The sequence below is a fragment of the Equus asinus genome, chromosome 26 (genome assembly GCF_041296235.1).
Source record: "Equus asinus isolate D_3611 breed Donkey chromosome 26, EquAss-T2T_v2, whole genome shotgun sequence".
Classification (NCBI taxonomy): Eukaryota; Metazoa; Chordata; class Mammalia; order Perissodactyla; family Equidae; genus Equus; species Equus asinus.
In genome coordinates, this window is record NC_091815.1 from 39,531,581 (window position 1) to 39,556,439 (window position 24,859).

The 24,859-nt window shown below is 40.4% G+C and overlaps 1 protein-coding gene across 1 annotated transcript in view; it reads left to right on the forward strand.

The window, feature by feature from the left end:
• Nucleotides 1–689: 689 nt before the first annotated feature.
• Nucleotides 690–24,859, forward strand: part of NLRP4 (NLR family pyrin domain containing 4) — a 32,076-nt gene continuing 7,906 nt past the window's right edge. Inside the window, exons 1-7 of the mRNA XM_070499211.1 lie at nt 690–719; nt 8,460–8,802; nt 12,209–13,781; nt 14,786–14,947; nt 16,986–17,153; nt 19,966–20,133; nt 22,451–22,621. Coding sequence (XP_070355312.1) covers nt 8,523–8,802; nt 12,209–13,781; nt 14,786–14,947; nt 16,986–17,153; nt 19,966–20,133; nt 22,451–22,621 — 2,522 coding nt within the window. The 5' untranslated portion in view covers nt 690–719; nt 8,460–8,522. The remainder of the gene's footprint in view (nt 720–8,459; nt 8,803–12,208; nt 13,782–14,785; nt 14,948–16,985; nt 17,154–19,965; nt 20,134–22,450; nt 22,622–24,859) is intronic.

Genomic DNA, 24,859 nt, shown 5'->3' on the forward strand with positions numbered 1-24,859 from the left:
ATGTTGTCTGCACTCCTTTATATGAATAATATATTTCGTGCACACCCCCCCCAATTACAGTCCTTAATTCATAGGATTCTTCTAAGGAGGAAGCAAAATTATAATTAAAAAAGATAGTTCCTGGCACATTGAAGTTTGCAAAGAACTTCAGAGATGATTGTGATGAGTACAAGGAACTCAGGGCAAAGAGAAAACCACGCTCAGCAATGAAATATTGACCTCGCGCCTGAAAAACTTAATACCTGTTGTACATACTCGTAATCATCTGTCAATAGTCTTTGGGTTCCTCTTATGCAAGATACAGTGGTGACAAAAAAAAAATGATCATGACTCCTAACATCCTCAAGGAGCTTAGGATGTAGGAAGGAATCAATCATTTAGATTATGAAGAGAGTCATCCCGCTCCCTAAATTAGCCAGTTTGGAGAGGCTGGAAGAGCTTCCTCGCAGCCAGAAGCTCTGGGAATCCTAAATCAGCATCTCACCCTGAAATATCTACCACTCTGCAGGACACCAGGGGCAAAAAGCTAGATCAACACCAAAGGTGCGAAAAAATTTTTGTTTTGTTTTGTTTCACGTGTTTTCTGGTTCTGGTCATCAAAAGCCCTCTTGAGCCAATGGGAATGGAGCAATTCATTGGCCAATCGTATGGCTCCATTGCCTTTTTCTTCCCAGTTCCAGCCGCCATTCATTAAGAGCCAAGCAGGAAGACCTGGAGGGGTGAGTCAGCAGGTCTTGTCACTGTGTCTCCCTTTTTTGTTTCGTTTAAGTCTTCGTTTGCTTCCCTCTGTCCTGCCTTCTTTCTTGACCGAACCTTGTGTCCTTACTCCATGGCCCTGGCTTTGGACTCTTTAACACGTTAGATATCAGTTAAGACTTTTGCAACGATGATGTTCAATGTCCCTGTTCCTAGGAAGGCTCAGTTCAAATACCAAGTGTGCTAATGCTTGCTTCCGCTAGATCCACAGCCAGGCTGCTTCTACTCTATTTACCCGGCTTTTTTCTGATCTAAAGCTGGTGGAGCAGATGCGCTGCACATGCTTGTAAATTCCTTATCAACTGAGTCTGAAACCTGTGAGAAGGATGGGGAGGGGGTGTCTCAAATACAAGGAGACACAGTAACACACGTAAGGAATCATTAGATGGGAGAACTTGGAGCTTAGGGGGTGAATATGTTTTTATTAGATTCATAATAGCTGTTGGGATAACCATGAAGCAGAAACTGGAGAACACAGAGAGACACAGATGTGGTCCAGAGCCAACATCCCATGGACGGTTATGTCTGAACCTGTTTGGCTACCATGAGCTTGCTATCTGACTTCAGGCGGAAATATTTTTGGTACTCAATCAAGAGCACGATCCATCAAAAATTCACTTACTTTTTATAGAGAGAGAATATCTCTCCATATCAGTGAGTTGATCTTTATAACTTGTTATGGGTTGAATTGTGTCCCCCTAAGAAACACATGTGGAAGTCCTAACCCTCAGGATCTCAGAATGTGCCCTTATTTGGAAATAAGGTATTTGTGGATGTAGTTAGGTACAAGATCATGTTGGCGTAGGGTGAGCCCCTAATCCAAAGGACCAGCATCCTTATAAGAAGATGGCCATGTGAAGACAGAGACAGAGGGAGAGTGTCATGTGATGATGAAGGTAGGAAAAAAAATTTTTTTGACTCAATTTTAGACTTAGAGAACAGTATCTAGAATATTGCAAAAGTTATTATATATCTTTCACCCACATTTTCCAAAGGTTAAAATTTTACCTTACTTTGTCTCTCTACAGTTATTTAAGTATTTCTTTCCTGATCTGTTTCAAGATCATTTGTATCCATTGTACAAATTTAACAGTAATACTTTACCCTAAATACTTCAGAGTTTATTCTAAAAACAAAGTTCTTTGCATAATCACACCATATCAAAATCAGGAAATTAATAGTCACACAAGATCATTATCTAGAGTAAGGCTTTATGCTTACGTTTTATTAGGAGGGTTTTTTTTTTTTTTTTTTGCATTTGTTTTCACAAGCGGATTGGGACACTTGAATTCTTATACAGAACTTGTTAGTTTCCAGCATCCTAGCTATGCCTCAAATATTTGGGGAGTTCCTTCACCCCTGGCCCCTCCCTTTTTCTTTCTGAAAGAGCTTCTGGAATAATAAACTAATTTTTATTTAAATTTTGACATGATTTGCTGATGAAGCTGTTTGAGCCTGAAGTCGTCTTTGGGGGAAGAATTTCTTTGACCTGTACAGATTAGCTTTCAACTCTTCACACAAAAAGAAATCGAAGATGAAAGTTGTCATTTTCTAAGAATTCGCATATTCAAACAAAATCCTCAATTTGTTTGGGATAGGATTTGTCACAGTCTATTTTTAATGTCTGAAGGATATTCAGGGATATCCTCTTTCATCCTTGAGATTTGTTGTTCATACCTTCTTTTTCCTCATCAGATTTGTTTGGAGGGATATCAAATTTCTCTGAGTCTTTTCAAACAATATACCTTGAGCCTCATATTTATTTCATTGATTATTCTCTGATTTCGGTCTGTTTTCTTTGGGTGTTGGCTATTCTTTAACTTAAAGTGTACCTAGCTCATGAATTTCAACCCTCCTTTTTTATATCTATAGAGTTGTACATTTTCCTAAATCCTGCTTTAGCTGCATTCTGCTCGCTTTGATATGTAACATTAAATATTCAGTTAAAAAATTCTGTTTCCAATATTTTCTCTTTGTTCAAAGGTCACTAATTATCTATGTCTAATCTGATATTAGCACATGGTAATAGTTTTCTAGGGCTCCCATAACAAAGCACCATAAACTGGGCAGTTTAACAACAGAAATTTATTGTCTCACACTTCTGGAGGCTGGAAGTCGGAGGTTAAAGTTCCGGCAGGGTCAGTTGCTTCTGAGGGCTGTGAGGGAGAACCATTTCTCTCTCCTAACTTCTGCTAGCTTTCGGTGTTCTTTGGCTTATAAATGACGCTCTTCCTGTGTCTTCATATCGTCTTCCCCCTGTGCATGTCTGTGTCCAAATTTCTCCTTTTAATAAGAATGCCAAACACATCGGATTAGGGGCTCACCCGACTCCAGTATGATCTCATCTTAACTAATTACATTTGCAACAACCCTACTTCCAAATTAGTCCACATTCTGAGGCACTGGGCTTAGGACTTCAACATGTGAATTTTGAGGGGGACACCATTCAACCCATAACATACCTAATATTATTGCATTGGAGGCAGAAAAGGTTATTTCTGTGGATTTTTGTGATGGTGGTAGAGGAGTGTGCATGTGTGTTTATGGGGACATTTAAAATTTGACTTGTAGCAAATCTGAATGCAGTCAATCCTCTCACTTCGAGAGGGTCTCTGCCCAGGGCAGGAAGTATCATGTTAAGGTTTCAGCTTTTGGCAAGAGGCTGACCTCTGATCTTGGTAACACTGTCTCCACATCAAGAAAAGTGCAGCTAGCTGCTTGCTGCTTGTGGAAGAAATGCCAACGAGGTTCTTGCCCAGTGAAAGCCATTCTTGAGGTCAGTGGTTCTCAAACTTGGGCGGACAGTCTAAACCAGCTGGACGCTTTCACAGCTGGCTCTGCCCTGCCTTCAGAATTTAGTTGGTCTGAGGAGGGTGCTGAGAGTTTTCGTTTCTCACAAGTTGTCTTCTGGTGTTGATGTTGCTTAGAGGGCCTGTTCCTCTGGTGGCCTCAGCACTCAGATGTTCTTGTGACTCAAGATTTTACGAAAAGCAGGCTTTTGAACACTACGGGCAACAGCCCTCAGGGAAGAAGCCGTTGAAAGTCCTTGAGTGTCATCTCTTTGTAATTGTATTCTCATTCTGTGTACCACTTAACAATTTTTCCTCATTTTTAGATCTCTAATGCTATTAAGATTTATTTTAAATTTTTATACAAATCACCTGGTCTACTACTATGGGGGCAAATCTTGCCTTGTGGTCACCCGTGAATAAAGTGGTTTCGTTTGTTGTAATATTCTGTTGTATAATTTGAGCTTGTTGATTTTTATTACCAACACCTAATTGTGTTGCATTGGGCACAGAGAAGATGGTCTCTCTGCTGCTAGCTCTTTCTTTTCCTGTTAAGATTTGCTTTACAGCCCAGGGCATAGTCAATTATTGTGAATGTTTTGTGAGTGCTTAAAAAGAATGATCCCTCATGGTTGTGTATAGGATTCTATAAATATCTATTAGATAATGTGCTAATTTTTATGTATCTAAATCAGCGATAACTACTTGCTTTATTTATGTTTTTAATATTTTAAGCTTGAGGATAGTTTTTGACTTACAGAAAAGTTGCAAGGACAGTACAGAGAGTTTGTGCATATCCCGTGTCTGGGTTTCCCTCTTGTTAACATCTTCCATTAATATGGTACATTTCTCACAATATTGATGGATTATTATTAACTAAACACCGTACTTACTTCTGACTTCCTTACTCTTCACCTAATGTTCTTTTTCTGTGCCAGGATCTCAGCTAGGACACCACATTATGCTTAGTTGTCATGTCTCCTTAGTCACCTCTGCTGTGTGACACTTTTTTAGAATTTCCTTGTTGATGACCTCGACAGTTTTAAGAAGTACTAGTCAGGTGTGTTGTAGAAGGTCCTTCATGTTGGGTTTGTACAACACATTCAACTCACAGTTAAACTGGGGTTTGAGGGAGGAAAACCACAGAGGTAACGTTGCATGCTCATCATGTCACGCGCTATTATGATAACTCACCACTGATGTTAACATTGATCACCTAGCTTGGGCGTTTGGCAGGCTTCTTGTCTGTAAAGTTACTCTCCCCTCCTCTTTTTTTTTTTTTAAATATTTTATTTTTTTCCTTTTTCTCCCAAAGCCCCTGGGTACATAGTCGTGTATTTTTAGTTGTGGGTCCTTCCAGCTGTGGCATGTGGGACGCTGCCTCAGCGTGGCTCAATGGGTGGTGCCATGTCCGCACCCAGGATTTGAACCGGCGAAACCCTGGGCTGCCAAAGCAGAGCGCGCAAACTTTAACCACTCGCCCACGGGGCTGGCCCCCTACATTGCATTGTTTAAAAGAAAGTCCCTCTATGCAGTTCACACTCAGAGGGTGGGGTTTTATATTCCATCTCCTCAAAGGGGGAAAATTCATGTAAATGGTTTGGAATTCTTCTCTCTGGGACATTTGTCTATTTTCCCCATTTGTTTACTCAGTTATTTACTTATATTGGTATCGACTCATGAACACTTACTTTTTACCTTGGTTATCATCCAGTACTAACGCAATTTATCTTCTTGCTCAGTTGTTCCGGCTTTAGCTATTAGGAGCTCTTTCAGTTGCCTCCTAGTGACCTATACCATCATTTTGTTTTTTGCGTTGCTTACTCTCAGGCACTACAAACATGCAGGCTCATCCTATACATTCCATGCCCCAGCCCCAGAATCAGTCATTTCCCCCAGAGACCCTTTCCTTTTATTAGACAATGGCCTTAGAAATCCAGCCTGGCCTCTGGGTTCGCCGATATCTACTGGGATGTCTGCTGTTGCTTCCAGGCCCTTGTATTAGTCAGCTCGGGCTGCCATGAGGAAATGCAGTAGACTGGGTGGCGTAAACAACAGAAATTTATTTTGTCACGCTTCTGGAGGTTAGAAGTTCCAGATCAAGGTCCAGCAGGGTGGGTTTCTGGTGAGAGATCTCTTCCAAGCTTGTGGACGGCAGTTGGACTTCTCACTGCATGTTCACGTGGCAGCGGGGGTGGGCTCTCTGGTGTCTCTTCTTATAAGGACACTAATCCTATTGCATGAGATCCCCACCCTTATGATTTTGTTTAACTTTAATTACCTCCAGGAAGGCCCTATCGTCAAATACAGTCACATTGGGGTTTGGGCTTAAACATATGATTTCTGGGTGGATACACACATTCAGTTCATAACAGCCATTTCAGTGGATAGAGAAAGCAAATGCATGTGTGTGTACTAACCCGTGTATGTGTGTAGAATTATTTCTATAAATATTGATCTGCATTATACTAAGTAAACTAAGTTCACACCAATGCCTCCAGCTCTAACCCAGTGTCACCTGGCTCGTTAGAGCCTCCCCTTTGCTTATCTATAACTTCCCACCCCAACAGTAGGAACCCAGGACCCACCCTCTGCCACCCATTCTCTTACTTGTTCAGTCCCAGCCGGCGTGGATGGCAGTTTCAGATTGTAAACTGTGCCTCCACGGCACAACTGGACCACGAGAGTCCAGTGCTTGTGTGCGCTTCCTTTTATCGTTGTCTTACAGTCTCCGCTCATGTCCAAACTTACTTAGACCAACGCTGTCTCCCTCCTATCCTTTCAGCGAGGTTATGTCACACACTTGTAACACGGTTAAATTTTGTCACAGTCTGCATTCCATACTGGGGGGGGGGTCCCTGAAAATCCTATTTTTCTTTTTAGTTTGAATACATTAAGGTTCCCTCTATGCTGTAGTATTCTATAGGTTTTCACAGATGCCAGTGCCATGTGTCCACAACTCTAGTTTTATACGAAATAGTTTCACTGCCCTAAAAGAAACTCCCTGTGCTTCACCTATTCACCCCCACTCCTGAATCTGTGGCAACCACTGATGTGTTTACAGTCTCTGTGGTTTTGTCTTTTCCAGAATGTCATATAAATGGAATCAGACCCTATACAACCTTCTCAGCCTAGTTCCTTTCACTTAGCAACACGCATTTAAGACTTATCCATGTTGTTGCGTAGATTTATAGTTTATTTCTTTTTATTGCAGATTAGTGTTTCATTGTATGGGTGTACTGTGGTTTTGGGTTTTTTCGTTTTGGCTTTTTTTATGCTTTTTGGTGAGGAAGATTGGCCCTGAGCTAACATCTGTTGCCAATCTTCCTTTTTTTTTTTTGCTCTCCAAAGCCCTCCCGCACATAGTTGTATATCCTGGTTGAAGGTCATTCTAATTATTCTACGTGGGACGCCGCCACAGTATGGCTCAATGAGTGGGGTGGAGGTCCTCGTGTACTGCAGTTTATTTATCCATCTATTGAAGGACATTTTGGTTTGGTGATTATGAATGAAGCTGCTACAAATATTCACGTGTAGTTTTGGTACAGATAAAAGTTTTTCAAATCAGCTGCTAAATACCTAGGGACATTGCTGGCTTGTATGTAAGACTATTAGCCAAACTATCTTCCAAAGTGGCTGTAACATTTTGCATTTCCACCAGCAGTGAAGGAGAGTTCTGTTACTTCATATTCTCAACATGAATTGATCACTCTTTTTAATTTTAGCCCTTGGCATCTCATCATGGTTTTAATTTTATTTTCCTAATGACAAATGTTAAGCATCCTTTCATATTCTTATTTACCACATGTATATCCTCTTTGGTGAGCTATCTGTTCAGATGTTTTACTCATTTTTTATTAGGTTATTTTCTTGTTGAATTTCAAGGGTTCTTTGTATATTCTAGATCCAGATCTTTTATCAGACAGGTAATTTACAAGTATCTTTTCCCTAGTCTATAGTGGATCTTTTCATTCTCTTAACAAGCGTCCTTCTCCGAGCAGACGTCTTTCATTTTGATAAAGTCTGGTTTATCTTTTTTTAATGGATCATGCATTTTACATTGTACCTGAAAACTCTTCACCAAATCCAAGATCATGTAGATTTTCTCCTATGTTTTCTTCTAGAAGTTTTACAGTTTTGAATTTTCTGTTTAAGTTTATAATCCATTTGGACTTGATTACTGTGTAAGCTGTGATACCTGTGTCTAGGTTTTTTTTTTTTCCTTGCCTATAGACTTCGAGTTGTCTCAGTGCCATTTGTTAAAAAAAAAAATATCCTTTCTGCACTGTGCTTTTGTCAAAAGTCAATTGACTATATTGATGTGGGCCTGCCTTCTCTGTTATTTACTGAGAGATGCAACGTCCCAATGCTTGTGAGTCTATATTTGCTTCTCTATTGAGGATATGTCAGGTGGACACAGATTAGGATTCTCATATCTTCTGAATAACTGTTCCAACTAGTATTAGGTAAAGATCCTCCTTACCTGTCATCGTGATTTTGCCTTAAAGTTGAACCCATCAGATACTGTAAATGTGTAAGCCTTCATTTGGACAAATTTGGCTTATCTGACAATTTTTTCAGCTGGTTTATATCGAGTATTTATCTGTAGATCTTCAGGAGTGCTTTCCTAGACACTAACTTAGGATACATTTTATTATATGTCTCTACTGGGCATCATCAGAGTTGGGTTAGAAGTAATTCTTTTGGGACTGATTTATTACTTATGCTGAATTTTACTTCAGGTATCATTGTTCTCATGACCATTTCAATGAGAAGATGAGAAAAGATGAGTCTGGTCTAAAGGACTTCCTGCCCTCACCCCGACCCCCAAAACTAGCAAGGTACTTATAAGAACTTAGTTACCTCAACTGATTGATTTTTGAATAACTTGATACCACCTTGAATTTTCCACAGGTTCCATTTATTCTTGTTGCTGCTAATTCTGTCTCTGACGATTGATTTCTCTGCCCTGGACAAATGGCGTCATCTTTCTTTTCTGATTTTGGCCTTCTGTGGTACCTGGGGGAGCTCAAAAAGGATGAGTTCAGAAAATTTAAGGATTTCCTCAAACAAGAGCCTCTGCAACTCGGACTCAAGCCAATTCCCTGGGCTGAAGTAAGGAAGGCAACCCAGGAAGGACTTGCTAACCTATTGGTCAAACATTATGAGGAACAAGAAGCATGGAATGTGACCTTCAGCATCTTCCACAAGATCCATAGAAAGGATCTCTGTGAGAAGGCCAAGAAAGAGATTACAGGTGAGGGGGTCTGGGATTGTGGGATGGGACAAGGTTTCTTATAACGAGCATCATGTCCTAATTTTGATAAATGATCTCGATGCTTGTCTACAACAGGGCCAGAAGGTACTATGGGACAATGTTCATTTCTTCATCTCCGTATTCTTCCATGATCTTTGATTTTCAGGATCACATGGAAATTGTGTTAGGTTAATCTTGGCAGTGGTTAATCTTGGTAGTGATTCTCAGGAGTGATTTTTGCCCTCTAGGGGACGTTTGGCCATGTTTGTAGATATTTTTTGTTGTCTCCATTGGGCATGATGCAGGAGAGTACTACTTGCACCAAGTGCTTAGAGGCCAGGGATGCTAAACATCCTGGATGCCCAAGAGAGTCCCTCACCGCAAAGAATTATCCAGCCTACAATGTCAGTAGTGCTAAAATTGAGCAACCCTGTACTAGAAGAATATAGATAATGCTCCATCCAATATGGTAGCCACTAGCCACATGCAGCTATTAACATTTAAATTATTTTAAATCAAATAAAAAATTTAGTTCCTCAGTCACACTAGCCACTTTGCTGAATAGTTCCATGTAGCTAGTGGCTACCATATTGGATAGCGCAGAATTTACCATTCCCTTCTCACAGAAAAGGACACTTGAAATTTACCACATTTTTCAGCAGGGGACAAAGGTATTAAAAATATACATTCAGTATGTTTCAATTCAGGATCTAAAAAATGTTTAAACAAGTGTGTTTAGTAGCCAGAGCCATATACACTAGACTCAAGTTTTTGGTGGTGGTTTTGTTGTTTGTAGTTAATGAAATTGTAAATAGCCTTTCTCTTCTAACAATTTTCAAGCTTGCTTCTTCCATGATGCCCTCCTAAAGTACCTCAGTTTGGAGCATTTAACCCGTTTTTTTTTCTTTTCTTCTTAGAAGTATTTCAGGGGATTTTTCATGTCCTCTTCCTTCTCTATTACAAATTTTTTCTACATTGAGGGTTGAGCATCAAACCACACCAGAAATGTGATCTTTTCTAATCCAAGTCACCAAACATTGTTGTTGGACATAGGACATGTTGAAAGAATCATTCAAATATATTTTGCAGGATTGGCTTTTAAATAGGACTTGGCTGGGTATTGCAGATGGGGTTGATAGATTTTGAAAGCTGGTAATGATCGGAATCCTAATGAAGCTTATTCATATGGCACTGATGAAATATGTCAGCCTCTCAGAAACCTGTTTAACAAAAGGCAAATCCACTACCTTGTTGCATCATTTGGGGCATTCTTAATGCTATATCAGAGCCTAATAGAGAATTAGGTTCATAAGACATGATGGTGCTCATAGGTAGGTGGGGATGATTTAGTTGATGGTAGCATCATTTTCAACTATAGGAGATATCATCGTCCCTTTCCAAATTGAACTGTAAACCCCACAACTTCCTCACATTCTAGATCCCTTCACAATGCATGTTTTGCTCCCTCATGCATGATTCCTACAGCCTGTGACCTTCACAATATCCCTATAGTACTAGGAAGCTCAGCCTTACCTTCATTTACAACTGAGACACCTGAAGCTCAGGGAGACTCTTTCGTTCCCCAGATCGCGTAACTAGGAGGAGTTGGTACCAGGCTTCAACACAGGTCATTGAACTTGAAGTTGAGGGTTCTTTTTATAAAATCTCTCAAGTGCTCTAATATACTGAGTTTTGTCACTGTTTTTTGCTTCTCAAAAGCAGTCTATATGGAGGAGAACGTTCCTTTCATGTGGCAACTCGATATAACAAAGGGTGTTGCTAAAGTAAGCTGTAAACAGGTCTGAAAATGGATCGTCCTTTGGAGATGTATGCCTTTATCTTCTTTCACTAAAGAGGGAGAAGGGGTTGTATGCCCATTTAATTCCCATTAGTGAACAATCAAACATGTAACCCAAATTTCCAGAACAGGTGAGAAGACCAAGAAACTAGAAAACACTGAGGGGTGGGCAAAGAGCTTTCTAAGCTTAAGAAGCTAATGGGATCCTAACCAACATCAGGTGGCATCGTTAGCAGCTGAGAACTTCAGGAGACTGAGAGATTGGGAGAAACCACTGTTCTCCCCGTGGGTTAATGTAGTGTTACCTACTGTTACACGTAGTGCTAGGTTATAGCCCTTACCTATGTTCTATCAAACCCAATGACAGTTATGCAGGGGTAGAGTGAAAACTTCCCTCCTACAACAGCCCCCAGATCCCTGTCCATCAGCCACTATTTACTTGCAGAAAACAAAGATCATAGCAGTTATTTAAAGAAAACATAATTTTATAAGGGGGTTTGGTGTTTCCAGAACTTCTAGAAGAGCTGAAGAATGGGGTCCAAGCTGGTGCTCTAGAAATGACTCCAGGAACTACACCACCTGGGACCTGCTACCCTTATTGCAATTAGGAAGGTGAATGATAGGAAGGCCACCAATGTAGCCATGATTCAGAGGTTGGGAAGCTCACTAGTGTAGCTGCTCCTTGAAAACCATGATGATAGCAATTGGAGATGGGAATGGAATTACAGAAAAGCCTCGCGTCTCCATGTTCACAGCAACCGGAAGCAAAACTGTTGGAGCAGCAGAACATGGACTCCATTCCTCTTCCACCTTCCAGTGTCAGGAGCACATGTAAATTGCAGGACTTAACCTGTACCTGCAATCTTAGCAGCAAGGGATTCTGAGAAGGGTGGTAGTTTTTATGTTTGTTTGTTTTTAGCATTCTGCTCTTAAGCATGCTCTCTAGATCAAAGTTGGAACAAATACTGAGCACCATTCTAGCACATCTATTGCATCCAGTTTCCCTTCTAGAGGTAACTGCCTGTGTCAGGTCTTTCAGATCAATTTCATACACAGAAAATCCCTTGAATGGATAAATGGGTACATACTAGAGACACTGTCTTGTTCTTTTTCCACATAAAGATGATTCCATACTTTCAATATCTGCATAATGTTCCATGGTTCCATAAATTATTTACCTGGCCTTCTGTTGACGGTCATACAGTTCTTTTCTAGTGTTGCTATAATAGCAGCAATGAATACCCATGTGTGCATGCGCATGTGTGCGTATCTAGAGCAGGGTTTGGCTGCGTTTTTCTGTAGAGGGCTGTAGAGTATACATTTTAGACTTTGTGGGCCATACAGTCTCTGTTACAACTACTCATCTCACCACTGTGGCAGGAAAGCAGCTGTAGACAACACTACATGAACAGTATGACTGTATTCCAATGAAATTTTATTTACAAAATAGGCTGTTGCCCAGCTTTGGTCTGTGGGCCACAGTTTGCAGATCCCTGAGAAGATACATTCTGAGAAGAACAATTGCAGGGTCAAAAAGTATATATATATGAGTGTTTAACTTGGATGTGTTGTATATGTGTTTTTCTCCTCCTGTTCTCACTGACTCAGGACACACCAAGACATATCAAGCTCATATACAGGAGAAGTTCAACAATATGTGGTTCAGAGAATCTGTCACTAGGATTCATGACTACTTTGACCAGAAAACCACCCAGAAAGAACGTGAGTCTTTGGAACGTCTTTTTGCCCCTAAGGAAACTGGAAAACAGCCACGAACAGTGGTCTTTAAAGGAATACAAGGGATAGGGAAAACGACGTTTCTGATCAAGTTGATGTTGGCCTGGGCAGAGGGCAGCCTCTATCAGGAGAGATTCTTTTATGTTTTCTACTTCTGCTGCCGGGAAATGAAGCAGTTGACACAGACAAGCTTGGCAGCGCTGATTTCCAGAGACTGGCCCAACTCCCATGTTCCACTAACGGAGATCATGTCCCAGCCAGAGAGACTCTTGTTCGTCATTGATAGCTTTGAAGAACTGAAACACAACCTGGATGAACCTGAGTCAGATCTGTGCAGCGACTGGATGGAGCAGCGACCAGTACGGGTGCTCCTGAGTAGCTTGTTGAGGAAGAAAATGCTCCCCGAGTGCTCACTGCTCATTGCAGCTGCACCTGTGTACCCAGGGGAAATTGAGGATAGGTTGGTATGCCCAGAAATTAAAACATTCCTGGGATTCAGTGAGAGTGAGAGGAAGCAGTACTTCTGCTGTATATTTCAAGACAGAAATAGAGCCATGGAAGCCTTCAGTTTTGTAAGAGAAAATGAACAACTGTTTTGCATGTGCCAAATCCCCACCCTTTGCTGGATTGTGTGCACTTGTCTGAAGCACGAGATGGAAAGGGGGAAAGATCTGGCACTGACCTGCCGACGTACCACCTCTCTTTATACTTCTTTCATCTTTAACTTGTTCACAGCCAAGGGCACTAGTTGTCCAGATCAGCAAAGCCAAAGCCAGTTGAAGGGCTTGTGTTCCCTGGCTGCAGAGGGCATGTGGACCGACACGTTTGTATTTAGTGAAGAGGATCTTAGGAGAAATGGGTTAGTGGATTCTGACATTCCTACATTGCTGGACATGAAGGCTCTTCAGAAGTACAGAGAATGTGAGAACTCGTACCTGTTCATCCATGTGTGTGTCCAGGAGTTCTGTGCCGCCATGTTCTATTTTTTGAAGAGCCACATCGACCATCCAAACCCAGCTGTTGGATGTACAGAGACACTACTATTTACCTATTTAAAGAAAGTAAAAGTACATTGGATTTATTTGGGGTGTTTCATGTTTGGCCTTTTAAATGAAAAGGAGCAACAAAAGCTGGATGCGTTTTTTGGCTTCCACCTGTCCCAAGAGATACAGCAGAAATTTCGCCAGTGTGTGCAGCGCATAGGTGAGAGTGAACATCTTCAAGGAGAGGTAGATTTCTTGGCATTGTGTTACTGTTTGTTTGAGATGCAGAACGAAGCCTTTGTAAAGTGGGCAATGGCCCTCTTCCAAGACGTTACGTTTTCTATTGTTGACAATGCAGATTTGGTGACTTCTGCCTACTGCTTAAAACACTGTTCTCGCTTGAGGAAACTTTGGCTTTCCATCCAAAATGTCTTTAAAGAAGAGAATGCAAACAACCCCACGTGAGTCCATCCAATGACTTTCTTTCTATCACCATTTCGACATCTGTCTATATTCCCAAGTGGGTTTTGCTGATGGAGTTTTTAATATAGGATCATGGTTAGGATCTCACCTTTTCTGTCAAACAGACCTCAGCTCAAGTCCTGGCTTGACTCTGTATGAACTATTTGACCTTGTCCACGGGGTTTTCCCTTCCTTTGTTGAAGTTCCTTCATTGTAAAAGGGCAATAATGTTAACTACCACATTGTGAGGTATTGTGAAGATTGAATGTTGAGAGCTCATGTGAAGTTTTTCCTACACTTCACAAATATTAGCTGATAGGTACTTATAATTAATATTTGTATCATTCCCATAGGACCACATTCAGATTCTTTCTTGACTTCTCAGCTAAAAATTAACTTTTAAAATTAATTCTTACAAGTTTTAACTCACTTAATACTCATAAATATCAGATGAGGTAGATTCTATTATCATGTTGCAGGTGAGATGACTGAAGCAAAGAGAGCACATAAGCTGCCCAGGTTAAGAAGTGGTGAAGGCTCGGTTTGAGCCAAGGCAATCTTCCTCAAGAATGACAGCTATACTGTGCTGCCTCACCTTTTACCATAAAACTGCCTGCATATAAGGCAAGGTTTTGCAACCTTGGCACTATTGACAGTTTGGGTTGGATCATTCTTTGTTGTGTGGGGCTGTCGTTTGCATTGTAGGATGTTTAGTAGCATCCCTTGTCTCACCCACTAGATGCCAGGAGCACCCCTCCCCCAAGATATAGCAACCAAAAATTTCTCCAGATACTGCCCAATGTCGCCTGGGAGAAGGAGACAACATTGCCCCGGTTGAGCACTATGAATATAAGATAGCTCCCCTGACTGACCTTATTCTGTCTGACTAAACGTGAGTCTGAGTCAGCTGTTTCATGTTCAGGTAGATAATCTGTTATGCTTATGATATGAATGGCTTGGGTTGACTATTTACCCATGGAAAGCGTTTCCTTTCTCCTTACAGGTCAAATTACAGTTTCATCTGTTGGCATCATGTCTGCTCTGTGCTCACTACAAATGAGAACCTCACAGAACTCCAAGTGAGTGACAGCAGCCTCAACGAGTCAGCCTTTGTGACTTTGTGTAATCAGCTGAGGCATCCCAGCTGTCACCTTCAAAAGCTTTGGTAAATTGGAGATCCACCTGGATTGAGTCTGTCATGGTGATAAATTCATCTCACCTCTAGATTTCCGGCGAGGCCAACTGCACAGGCAAAGAATTGCAATCTAGGGGCCAGCCCAGTGGCACACCGGTTAGGTTCGCACATTGCACTTCAGTAACCTGTGGTTTGCCGGTTCGCATCCCGGTGTGGACCTACACACTGCTTGTCAAGCCATGCTGTGGCAGGCGTCCCACATATAAAGTAGAGGAAAATGGGCACGGATGTTAGCTCGGGGCCAGTCTTCCTCAAAAAAAAAAGAATTGCAATCTAGAGCAGAGTTTCACATGCCATTTCTCTTGCTGTGTCACATTTTCCCATATTCATTCAAGTGAGTGTCTTAAGGTCACAGGGCTGTTAAAGGGCAAAGCTGGGTTCTGACCTCAGAGCTGATCAATTGCAGAGCTTCTGCTGGTGGCTATTGCACCTGCTGCTTCCTTAAATGTTTGAGGAGCATTCTGTCAACCAATAGTTGAGGGCCAATTTGGTGTCAGACTTTGTACTAAATCCCAAGAATAAAATTAGGTTGAGAGTTATGGTCCTGACCTCTAGGAACAGACGGTCATGTGGCTTGGTTGGTTTCTGTTTCCCTGCCGTAAAATGTACAGATATTTCCCTGTGAGAGGTGAATATGAAAGAAATGAGAGAACATGAGATTCTGGTTATCTGGAAAGTCATCCTAGTCAAGGATTTTAGAATATCATCTCACATGTTGTGGAGCTTAAGGATTCCAGAGAAAGGGAGGAATACACAAGAGCGATATTCATCTGGGAATTTTTGTGGCAGAGATAGCTAGGTGCCCTTACCACCACTAAAGTGTGTTCCCCCATTGTAGTGTGGTGTTGTCTCCAGCCAAGTGCTTCACATCCAAGGGTCCTTGGCATCTGAATATGGCTATGTGACTCCTTCTTAGCAATAAAATATCAGGAGAAGTGTAGCTTCTATACCAAAGCCCTTAAGGAAGAGACTGGGGTCTCTATGTGTGCATTCCTCATTTACTAGTTGAATGGTGAAGTCACAAGACAGACAGAACCTGTGTCTGTGGTTCCATAGAGGAGTGCTTCTCACACTTTAATGTCATTAAAATGGAAATACTGCTTCAGTGGGTCTGGGGTAGAACATAAGATTCTGCATTTCTAACAAGTTCTCAGGTGATGCTGATGTGGCTTGTCCAGCAACCACACTTTGAGAAGCAAGGGTGTAAAGCAGTAATTTCTTAATATTGTCTGCACACTAAAATTGCCCAAGGACCTTTAAAAAAGTTCTTCATGGGCCGGCTCCATGCCTAGTGGTTAAATTTGGCGTGCTCTGCTGCAACAGCCTGGGTTCACAGGTTCGGATCCCAGGCACAGACCTACACCACTTGTCAGCCATGCTGTGGTGGCAAGCCACATACAAAATAGAGGAAGATTGGCAAAGATGTTAGCTCAGGGACAATCTTCCTCACCCAAAACAAAAACGAAGTTCTTCAATCCCAGGTCAAGCCCCTAAATCAACTTATTAGAATATCTCCATGTTATTTCAATGTGCAGCTGAGATGAAGAACCACTGTCTAAAAGGAAACCCACTCCACCCCCAATACTTGCACTGAACCATTACATGAGAAAAAAATAAATTGTGTTAATCCACTTAAATTTGAAAGTTTGTAACGCTGGATAGTGTTACACCAGAGTGTCTCAGCCTTCACTATTGACATCCTGGGTCGGGTAATTCTTCATGGTGGGCACTGTCCTGTCCACTGTATTTAGTAGCATCCTGACCTCCACCCACTAGATGCCGGTAGCACATCCCCCAGTGTGACAACCAAAAATATTTCCAGACCTTGGGTGATTTTGCCCCCACGGTACAAATTGGAAGATTGAGAACCACTGAGCTACATAATTGGATCGTGAAATTAGGTTATCAGTTAATTGCAGGTCACAGGAGACATTCGAGACAGGCGCTCAGGCAGTGTTCTCAGGTTTTGTTGGATGAAACCTATCCAAACTTTTCATTATTTTTTCAGGATAAATAACGTTTCCTTCTCTGCTGAGAGTTGGTTTTTCTTTGAGGTGCTCACGCTTAGCCCGGATTTGAAATACCTGAACCTCAATGGCACAGCCCTCTCCCGTAAGGATGTGAAGTTGCTCTGTAACGCCTTGAGCAATCCAAAGTGCAACGTAGAGGAACTGCTGTAAGTCTCTGTGTTCACGAGGCTCACTGATCTGATTCCAGAGAGCACTGTACCATTTTTATCTGTCCACTTTAGTCCTCTCTTCTATTAGTCATATGCAAACTTAACCTCCTGTAAACTTGGGATTAGAATATGGGAGTTAAAGTTTCTAAATTGGTACAACCACTATGGAAAACGACTAGCCTATATTCAGCTTTCGTAGGTTCTGGCATTCTGTATAACCTAGGAATTCCACTTTTAGGTGTACATTTGACAGAGTTGCATGCATAATTTTGCTGAAATATAAGTATTAAGACATTCATGACAAATATCCATAATACCTGAAAAAATGGAAGTACTAAGAGAAACTTAGATAAGAGAACCGTGGTTATATTTTCAGTCCCTGAGAATGAATATTTACAATCATATGCAACAATTTGGATGAATCTCACAGACATTGTTGATGGAAATGAGCCGAGCTTAAGAATATAGCATGTGATTTTATTTATATAAGATGCAAAGGTGGGCAAGACTACAGTATCGGAGGTTAGGATAGCGGCAGGAGGTGATGGATATGTTCTGCTTCTTGACCTGGATACTGTAACACAGGGCATTCAATTCATAGCAGTTCATTGGCCAACACTTAGCATCTGCTCACTTTTCTGTAAGTATGTTACACTTCAAGAATTTTTCTTCAATCAGGTAAGGATTCCCTCTAATACTGATCCTCTATTTACTTTCTTTAATACCCACATATTCAGATTTCTCCACTCAGCTCTTTATCTGCCCTTATCTGGGCTCCCATTAACCAAACACACAATCACCCAAACCCATTTCTTAATAATAGCTTCACCAAGATATAATCCACATACTAAACACACCCTTTTAGAGCATACAATTTAGTGGTCTTGGTACATATTCACAAGGATGTGCAACCATCATGACTATCGAACTTCAGAGCATTTTCATCACCTCAAAAAGAAACTCCAGACCCTTTAGCACTCGCTACCCATTCATTTGTCACCCTGGCAACCACTAATATACTTTTAGTCTCAATGGGTTTACCTATACTGGACATCTCATATAAATTGAATCATACAATATGTGGTCTTTTGTTAGTGGCTTCTTTCACTAGTAAAATGTTTTCAGGGTTCATCCAAATTGTACCATGTATCAGTGCTTCATTTCTTTTTATGGTTGAGTAATATTCTAGTGTGCTGATATACTTATTTTGTTTATCCATTTGTCTGTTGATGAACACTTGGGCTGCTTCCATCTTTTGGCTATTGTGACTAGTGCTGCTATGAATGTTATTGTTTTAAACACCTGTTTTTCAATTCTTTGGGGTGTATACGTAGGAGTGGCATTGCTGAGTCATATAGTAATTCTATGTTTAACTTTTGGAGGAACCAACAAACTGTTTTCCACAGTGTCTGAACCACTTTACATTCCCCCCAGCCATGCGTGAGGGTTCTAATTTCTCCATGTCCTTGCCAATAGTTATTTTCCATTTTTTGGTTACAGTCATCCTAATGGGTTTAACGTGGCATCTCATTGTGGTTTTGATTTGCATTTGCTAAATGACTAATGATGTTCTGCATCTTTTCATGTGCTTGTTGGCCATTTTTATATCTTCTTTGGAAAAATGTGTATTCAACTCCTTTGCACATTTTTAATTGGTTTGTTGGTCCTTTTGTTGAATTGTAAATATATGTTGAGTTATAACACTCTGGGTACAAGTTATGATATTTTCTCCCAGTCTGTGAATTGTATTTTCACTTTCTTAATGATGTCCTTTGAGACACAAAAGCTTTTAATTTTGATGAAGTGCAATTTATTTTTTTCTTGCCTCTAGTGTTTTTAGTGTAAAATCTAAGAAACCATTGTCTAACCCAAGGTCATGAAAATTTACACTTGTGTTTTCTTCTAAGAGTTTTAAATGTTTTAGCACTTATATTTAGGTCTATGATCCATTTCGAGTTAATTTTTATATGTGGTATGAAGTAAGCAAATCCTATTTTTTACTCTTTGAAAATATCTTTAAGCTAGAAACCACTTTAAAACCATGCATTGCCACAGAATCATCCTTAGAGAAATGTCAGGAGCCATGGACTAGGTGACTTCCAATTACATTTTCATTTCTTGACAACTATCATAATTGTTTCCATCTTTATTCTATTGTCTTTGGGCCTAGTTTATACTTCTTGTGGCAACCAGAGGGAAGGAGAGTGGCTAAAGTAATGGAAAACCGTAATTACTGATAGCGCCAACCAACTCAAGCAAGCCATCAAATCATGAGCACTGTGAGACTCCAGTTGAAGGGTCCTCTGAGGAGGTGCTGCTTGAGCAGAGACCTGAATGATGAGGATCCATCTAACCAAAGGCCAGGCAAAGAGCATTCCACTCAGGGTGAACAAATGCAAAAACCCTAAGTAGGGTAAAGGAGTTCGGGGGAAGGAGTTTAGGGGAGCAGCAAATATGGATACATATCTTGAAGAATAACAGCCAATGTGGGTCAAGCAACTGAAAACAGCCAGTGTGGCTGGGACATAAGCGTTGAGGAAGAGGCCTTGTAGATCACATGATATATTTTGGGCTTTTCCTTAAGTGCAGTGAGAAGTCCTGGGGAAGTTTAAGGCACATACGGATAATAACTGAGTCTGTATGTGTCTCAAGTTTAAAGGATGGGTCATGGGGATCAATACAGAGGCAGGGGATCAATGAGGTTCTCAAGCAGAGCAAACAAGTGCTTCCTCACTATTATAGGATTAGCAAGAAGAATGAGTCAGGGAAATAGAAACCAATGGAATGTACCATTTTCTCTTTCCTACAGGCTGACAAATTGTTGCCTCTCAGCTGATGATTGTGAAGCCTTCACCTGGGTCTTAAACAGCAACAACAAGCTGAAGCTTCTTAACGTATCATACAACTACTTGGACAAAGGCGTGCCCCTGTTGTGTAAGGCCCTGCGCCACCCAGACTGCGCTCTGGAGGTCTTGGTGTAAGTGAACATTGGGAGCGTCCACCATGGAGGACCATGGCAGCAGTTTGAACTTCGGCCAAATCCATCCATTGATGGAAGCAACATAGCACAGATCTTAACGCGTAGGCTTCAGCATCAGAAGGACTTGAGTTCCACTTGTGGATTTACCGCTTACACACTGTTATCTTGAAAAAGTTATTTAATGTCTCTCAGCTTCAGTTGGCTTCTCTGTAGACGGAGGTGGAAAATTCTGTCCTAGAAGTCTCATGAAAATTAAGTAAGATTATACAGAGCACATAATCAAGTTTCTAAAGATGTTAGACTGGATTAAAGTACCTACAACACACACAGATACTTCCTTACTACCTACTAACTTTTACTTGTTACTAGTTTGTAAAGTGAACTCCCAGCTGTCAGACAATAGCAGAGCAAGATGTCCTTGGGTGTGTTGACCTCATTTAATTCAGAGTGTGCTTCTCCTGCAGTAATAGGATGAATGAACAGACTAACCTAGAAGCAAAGTTTAGGTACATAGAAAAAGGACAGAGGAGTTAATGTGTTAGAGAGTCAACTGATTACCTATTAATACAGTTCTAATATCTTCAGTTCATAGTAGGACTTGTATAAAAAGGAGGTGGTGGGGGGCCGGCCCCATTGCCAAGTGGTTAAGTTTGCGCGCTCCACTTCGGCGGCCCAGGGTTTCACCGGTTCGGATCCTGGGTGCAGACGTGGCACTCCTCATCAGGCCATACTGAGGCGGCGTCCCACATGCCACAACTAGATGGACCCACAACTGAAATATGTCCTGGGGGTATTTGAGGAGAAAAAGCAGAAGAAAAAAAAACAGAAGATTGGCAACAGTTGTTAGCTCAGGTGCCAATCTTTAAAAAAAAAAAAGGAGGTGGTGGGAAATATGCACTTATGTATATTTGGGGCTTTTTTATACACAAATATCCTTGGCTGGAGGAGATATAAAATTATAGGTTACCTATAATATAGGTTACCTTTGGGAAATAGAACTGGGAGATTGGGAGAAGCGAGTGGGAGGGAAACATTTCTCTGTTTATACTTCTGGATTTTTTGAGATTACAACTACATGAAAGTAAGGATATTCTGAGAATAAGTCAAGAAAATTAGAGGAAGTACACTTGCAGCCAAAATGGAGGAACAGGAACTGAATTTAACCTGCCACCTAAAACAACCAAAAATAACCAAGTAAATAAAACAATAGTTTAAGTCAAATTAATTTTTACTTGTCAATGTTTGCCAGGGTCTTGTAAAATAAAAAATTATTTTAAAATAGCTAAATATCTAAATCATATGAAATATTATAGAGTAATTTTTCATTAAAGCATGTTTTTCATTATAATTTAATATCATACAGCCTCTAAGGTATGAAATAGCATTTTAAATTGAGGTTCACTTTACTATTGGAAAAAATTGCCAAATATATATATGGCTTAGTTGCTAAATATAATTTTTAACAATGAGAAAATAGGCTCGTAAGATGTCAGAATATAAAATTGTGAGATCCTCACTGGCTTGAGTTTTATACTAGGTATCAAAAACACAAATGCCTAGAGGTGGCATAGAATGGAGATCAACGGAAGATGCAAGCCGGGTGGGGTCTGTGTGAGAATGGAGATCAATGTGGCCCGTCTACAGGAAGCAGTTCCTCCTTCCATCCTAGCACATCACATTACAGCATGGTGACATGGATCCAGTGTTGCCAGATATCCAAATTTTCAGCAGAAGTTAAAGATCTGGATTTTATATAAAACTTTATTGGTGTTTAAATGTTGGCAACTAATTTTTAAAAATATAAAGGTGATGGCAAATTTTAATGTCTGTAGACCATATGTAGTTCACCTTGGGACTCCTGCTTTGTATTTTGCTGTACCTTAGAGTTTTTCCCAAGTGCACATGCATCCCTTTAAAGCCATGACTTTTTTACTATTTTAAGGAATAGAACTTAAAAAGTTGAAGAGGATTTACACATAACGTAATCCAATACACTTCACCAATCCAGGAGGGAGCATTATCAGATGTAGAATTAGAACCAAAATTTTCTAAGTCCTTTTAGAGAATTAGCTGTGCCATTGCGTGCCGTCTTTTTCCTCCTACATTACTTTGTCGGTTTTATTTTCTAATCCCTCTATCGTGTGAGTAAGAAGAAATGGAGGGAGGTATTTTCAGATAAGCTGGAAATGGATGGCCTCAGCTGAGGATTTTGTGTATATAAGATTGTATGAATACGACCTTTAATGTGGAGCCAAAGCTCCCAGACACATCAGTTCCCTCTTCCCCCGTTTCTCCCATATATTTGTCCCCACAGCTTGGGTTACTGCTACCTCAGTGGACACTGCTGGAAAAGCCTCTCTGATGCTCTTCTGTGTAACAAGAGCTTGGTCCATCTAGACCTCAGCGCAAATGTCCTGAAATCTGAAGAACTGAAACTTCTCTGCGAGGCCTTGAAACAGCCAAGCTGCCAACTACAGTCGCTGTGGTAGGTGCCTTTGAGGTGTACTTTGAACACCGACCCTCCTTTTCAGGAGGCTTGGATGGCTGAGAAGGCACCTAGATTTGAGGAAAGTCTTGGCGTCGGTGCCTCAGGATGTAAAGGTTAAAAATTACTTGTTTCAGATTCTTGTAGGGATGTTGAGGTGAAAAAACTCTGTACCTTGACTCTTCTGTCACAGATTTAGTGTGTTGTAAATGGTCATTCAGCTGAGTATACAAAAGGACTCAGAGGAATTATGGCAGGGGGCTCAGGGATGGTTTTATGGTTAGATGTTTGGCATGTGTCCTACAAGATGTATAAGTTTCGTCAGGTGGAAAAGGAGAACTGAAATTCCAGGTAGAAAGGTTAAAGATGGGGATGTGAGAACTGCTAACAAATCTGGGAATTAACATGGATAAAACAAGGGATACTTGATAAAGGAATATGAACAGTAAGAGAGTAATAAGCAGATAATGAAAAGACAATTTCATATTAAAAAGTTGAGAAATAGTTGGGTAACCTTGTGATAGTGGTGGTGGTGTCTTGGAGTTACCAATTGGGATAGCATTTCATCATCAAATGTCTCTTTCCTGAGAAATCAAGAGACTTGTGGGATTAGACAGAAGCATTTTACCTAATCCATCATGAAATCTCAGAGTTTAGAACTGTGGATTCCTTGCTTGGAGGGTGTGTTAAATGATGTGACAAAAGTACCAGGCATGTTCTTGACCTTGTAATGGTGGGTTATGTTATCTGGCTCAATCCTTGAACTGAAAGCTACTAAAAATATCAGATGTAGTATATTTTAAAAATATTAAAATTATCTGGAAGCTGAGCCAGAAGTAGTCTATGTAGTAAACTAAATGTAGATCACTTGAGGCGGTCCAAAAATCCATTTGGGATATATTTATTTAAAACAACCTTAAACTAGCACTGCCTCTAGACACCCGGAAAAAGCAAGTGCACATCTTTTCTGGAGGTAGATAAAAGCATAACGTGATCTTTGGCCTCAGCTTATTCAGAAAATGATCTTGCAGGGTCCATGAACACCACACGGTTAAAATAAGCTAAAACACAACGAAATACAGCACTGTGAGCAAGAACAAAACAAAGACACCCGCCAGACTGCAGAAACTTGGAGTGACCAGACTCATCTATAAAACCATTATGCTCACTATTTTAAAGAAAAATAACATGTTTAAATATCTTAGGAAAAAGGAAGCCATAAAATAAAATCAGCAAATTGAGAAAGCAAATAAAATGGAGCATCTAGAAATTATAATACCAGAAATGTAACAGATGGGTTGAACAACAGATTAGACATAATTACAGAGCAAATTAGTAAAACAAAATATAGGTCCTAATTATCTAGAAGGCAGCATGAAGAGAGAAAAAGATGTGAAATAAAGAAGAGAGATTGAGACCTAGAGGATAGAGCAAGATGTTGTGGCACATTTAATGGGAATCCTAGAAAGAGAAAATATTTTAAGATGTAATGGCTAAAACTTTTCCTGATGAAAGGTTTGAATCTACAGATTCAATCCTCCAAATTTGGCCCCAGTAGGATAAATAATGGAGAACCTGCAGAACCCCACATATAAAGATAGTGATCTTACAACTTCTACACTGGGGCTGGGGGCTGGAAGAAGGCATAACATTTAAAGGAAGGACAGAAAGAGCTGGGTGAAGAGGAGCGATGAAAACAAGAAGGCAGTGCAATAAGATCTTCAGTATGCTGGGGAGAAATTGCCAACCGATAATTTTATAACCAACAAAAATCAGCAGGAATGAGGACAAAAATATATTTTCAAAAAAAATTTGTTTCCCACCATCAGATCATCACTCAAGGTAATTCTCAAGAATAGCCCTCATGCAGAAGTTAAATAATTCTAGGGGGAAAAGATGTAGAACAAAGAAGGTTGTAAATCTGTAGATGTATTTAAATAAAATATGAACTTCTTACAAAAATAATATTGTCTTTAGGATTTAAAGGAAAACTAAAATGTACAACGGCAGTCACATAAAATGTAAATTAGTGTTTTAAAGTCCAAAAAGAGGGTAAAAGTATTTATTAATTTGAGATATTTACAGGTTAAATACAAATATAGAAACTTCTACAAACTTAGAAGAAGAAAATCAGAAAGTGTTTCTAACTCCCAAATCAGCAGAGGAGAGAAGATGGAATGATGCAAATACCTCATCAAAAGAAAGCAAGAAAGGGAAGAAAAACAAAGGAGCAGATAC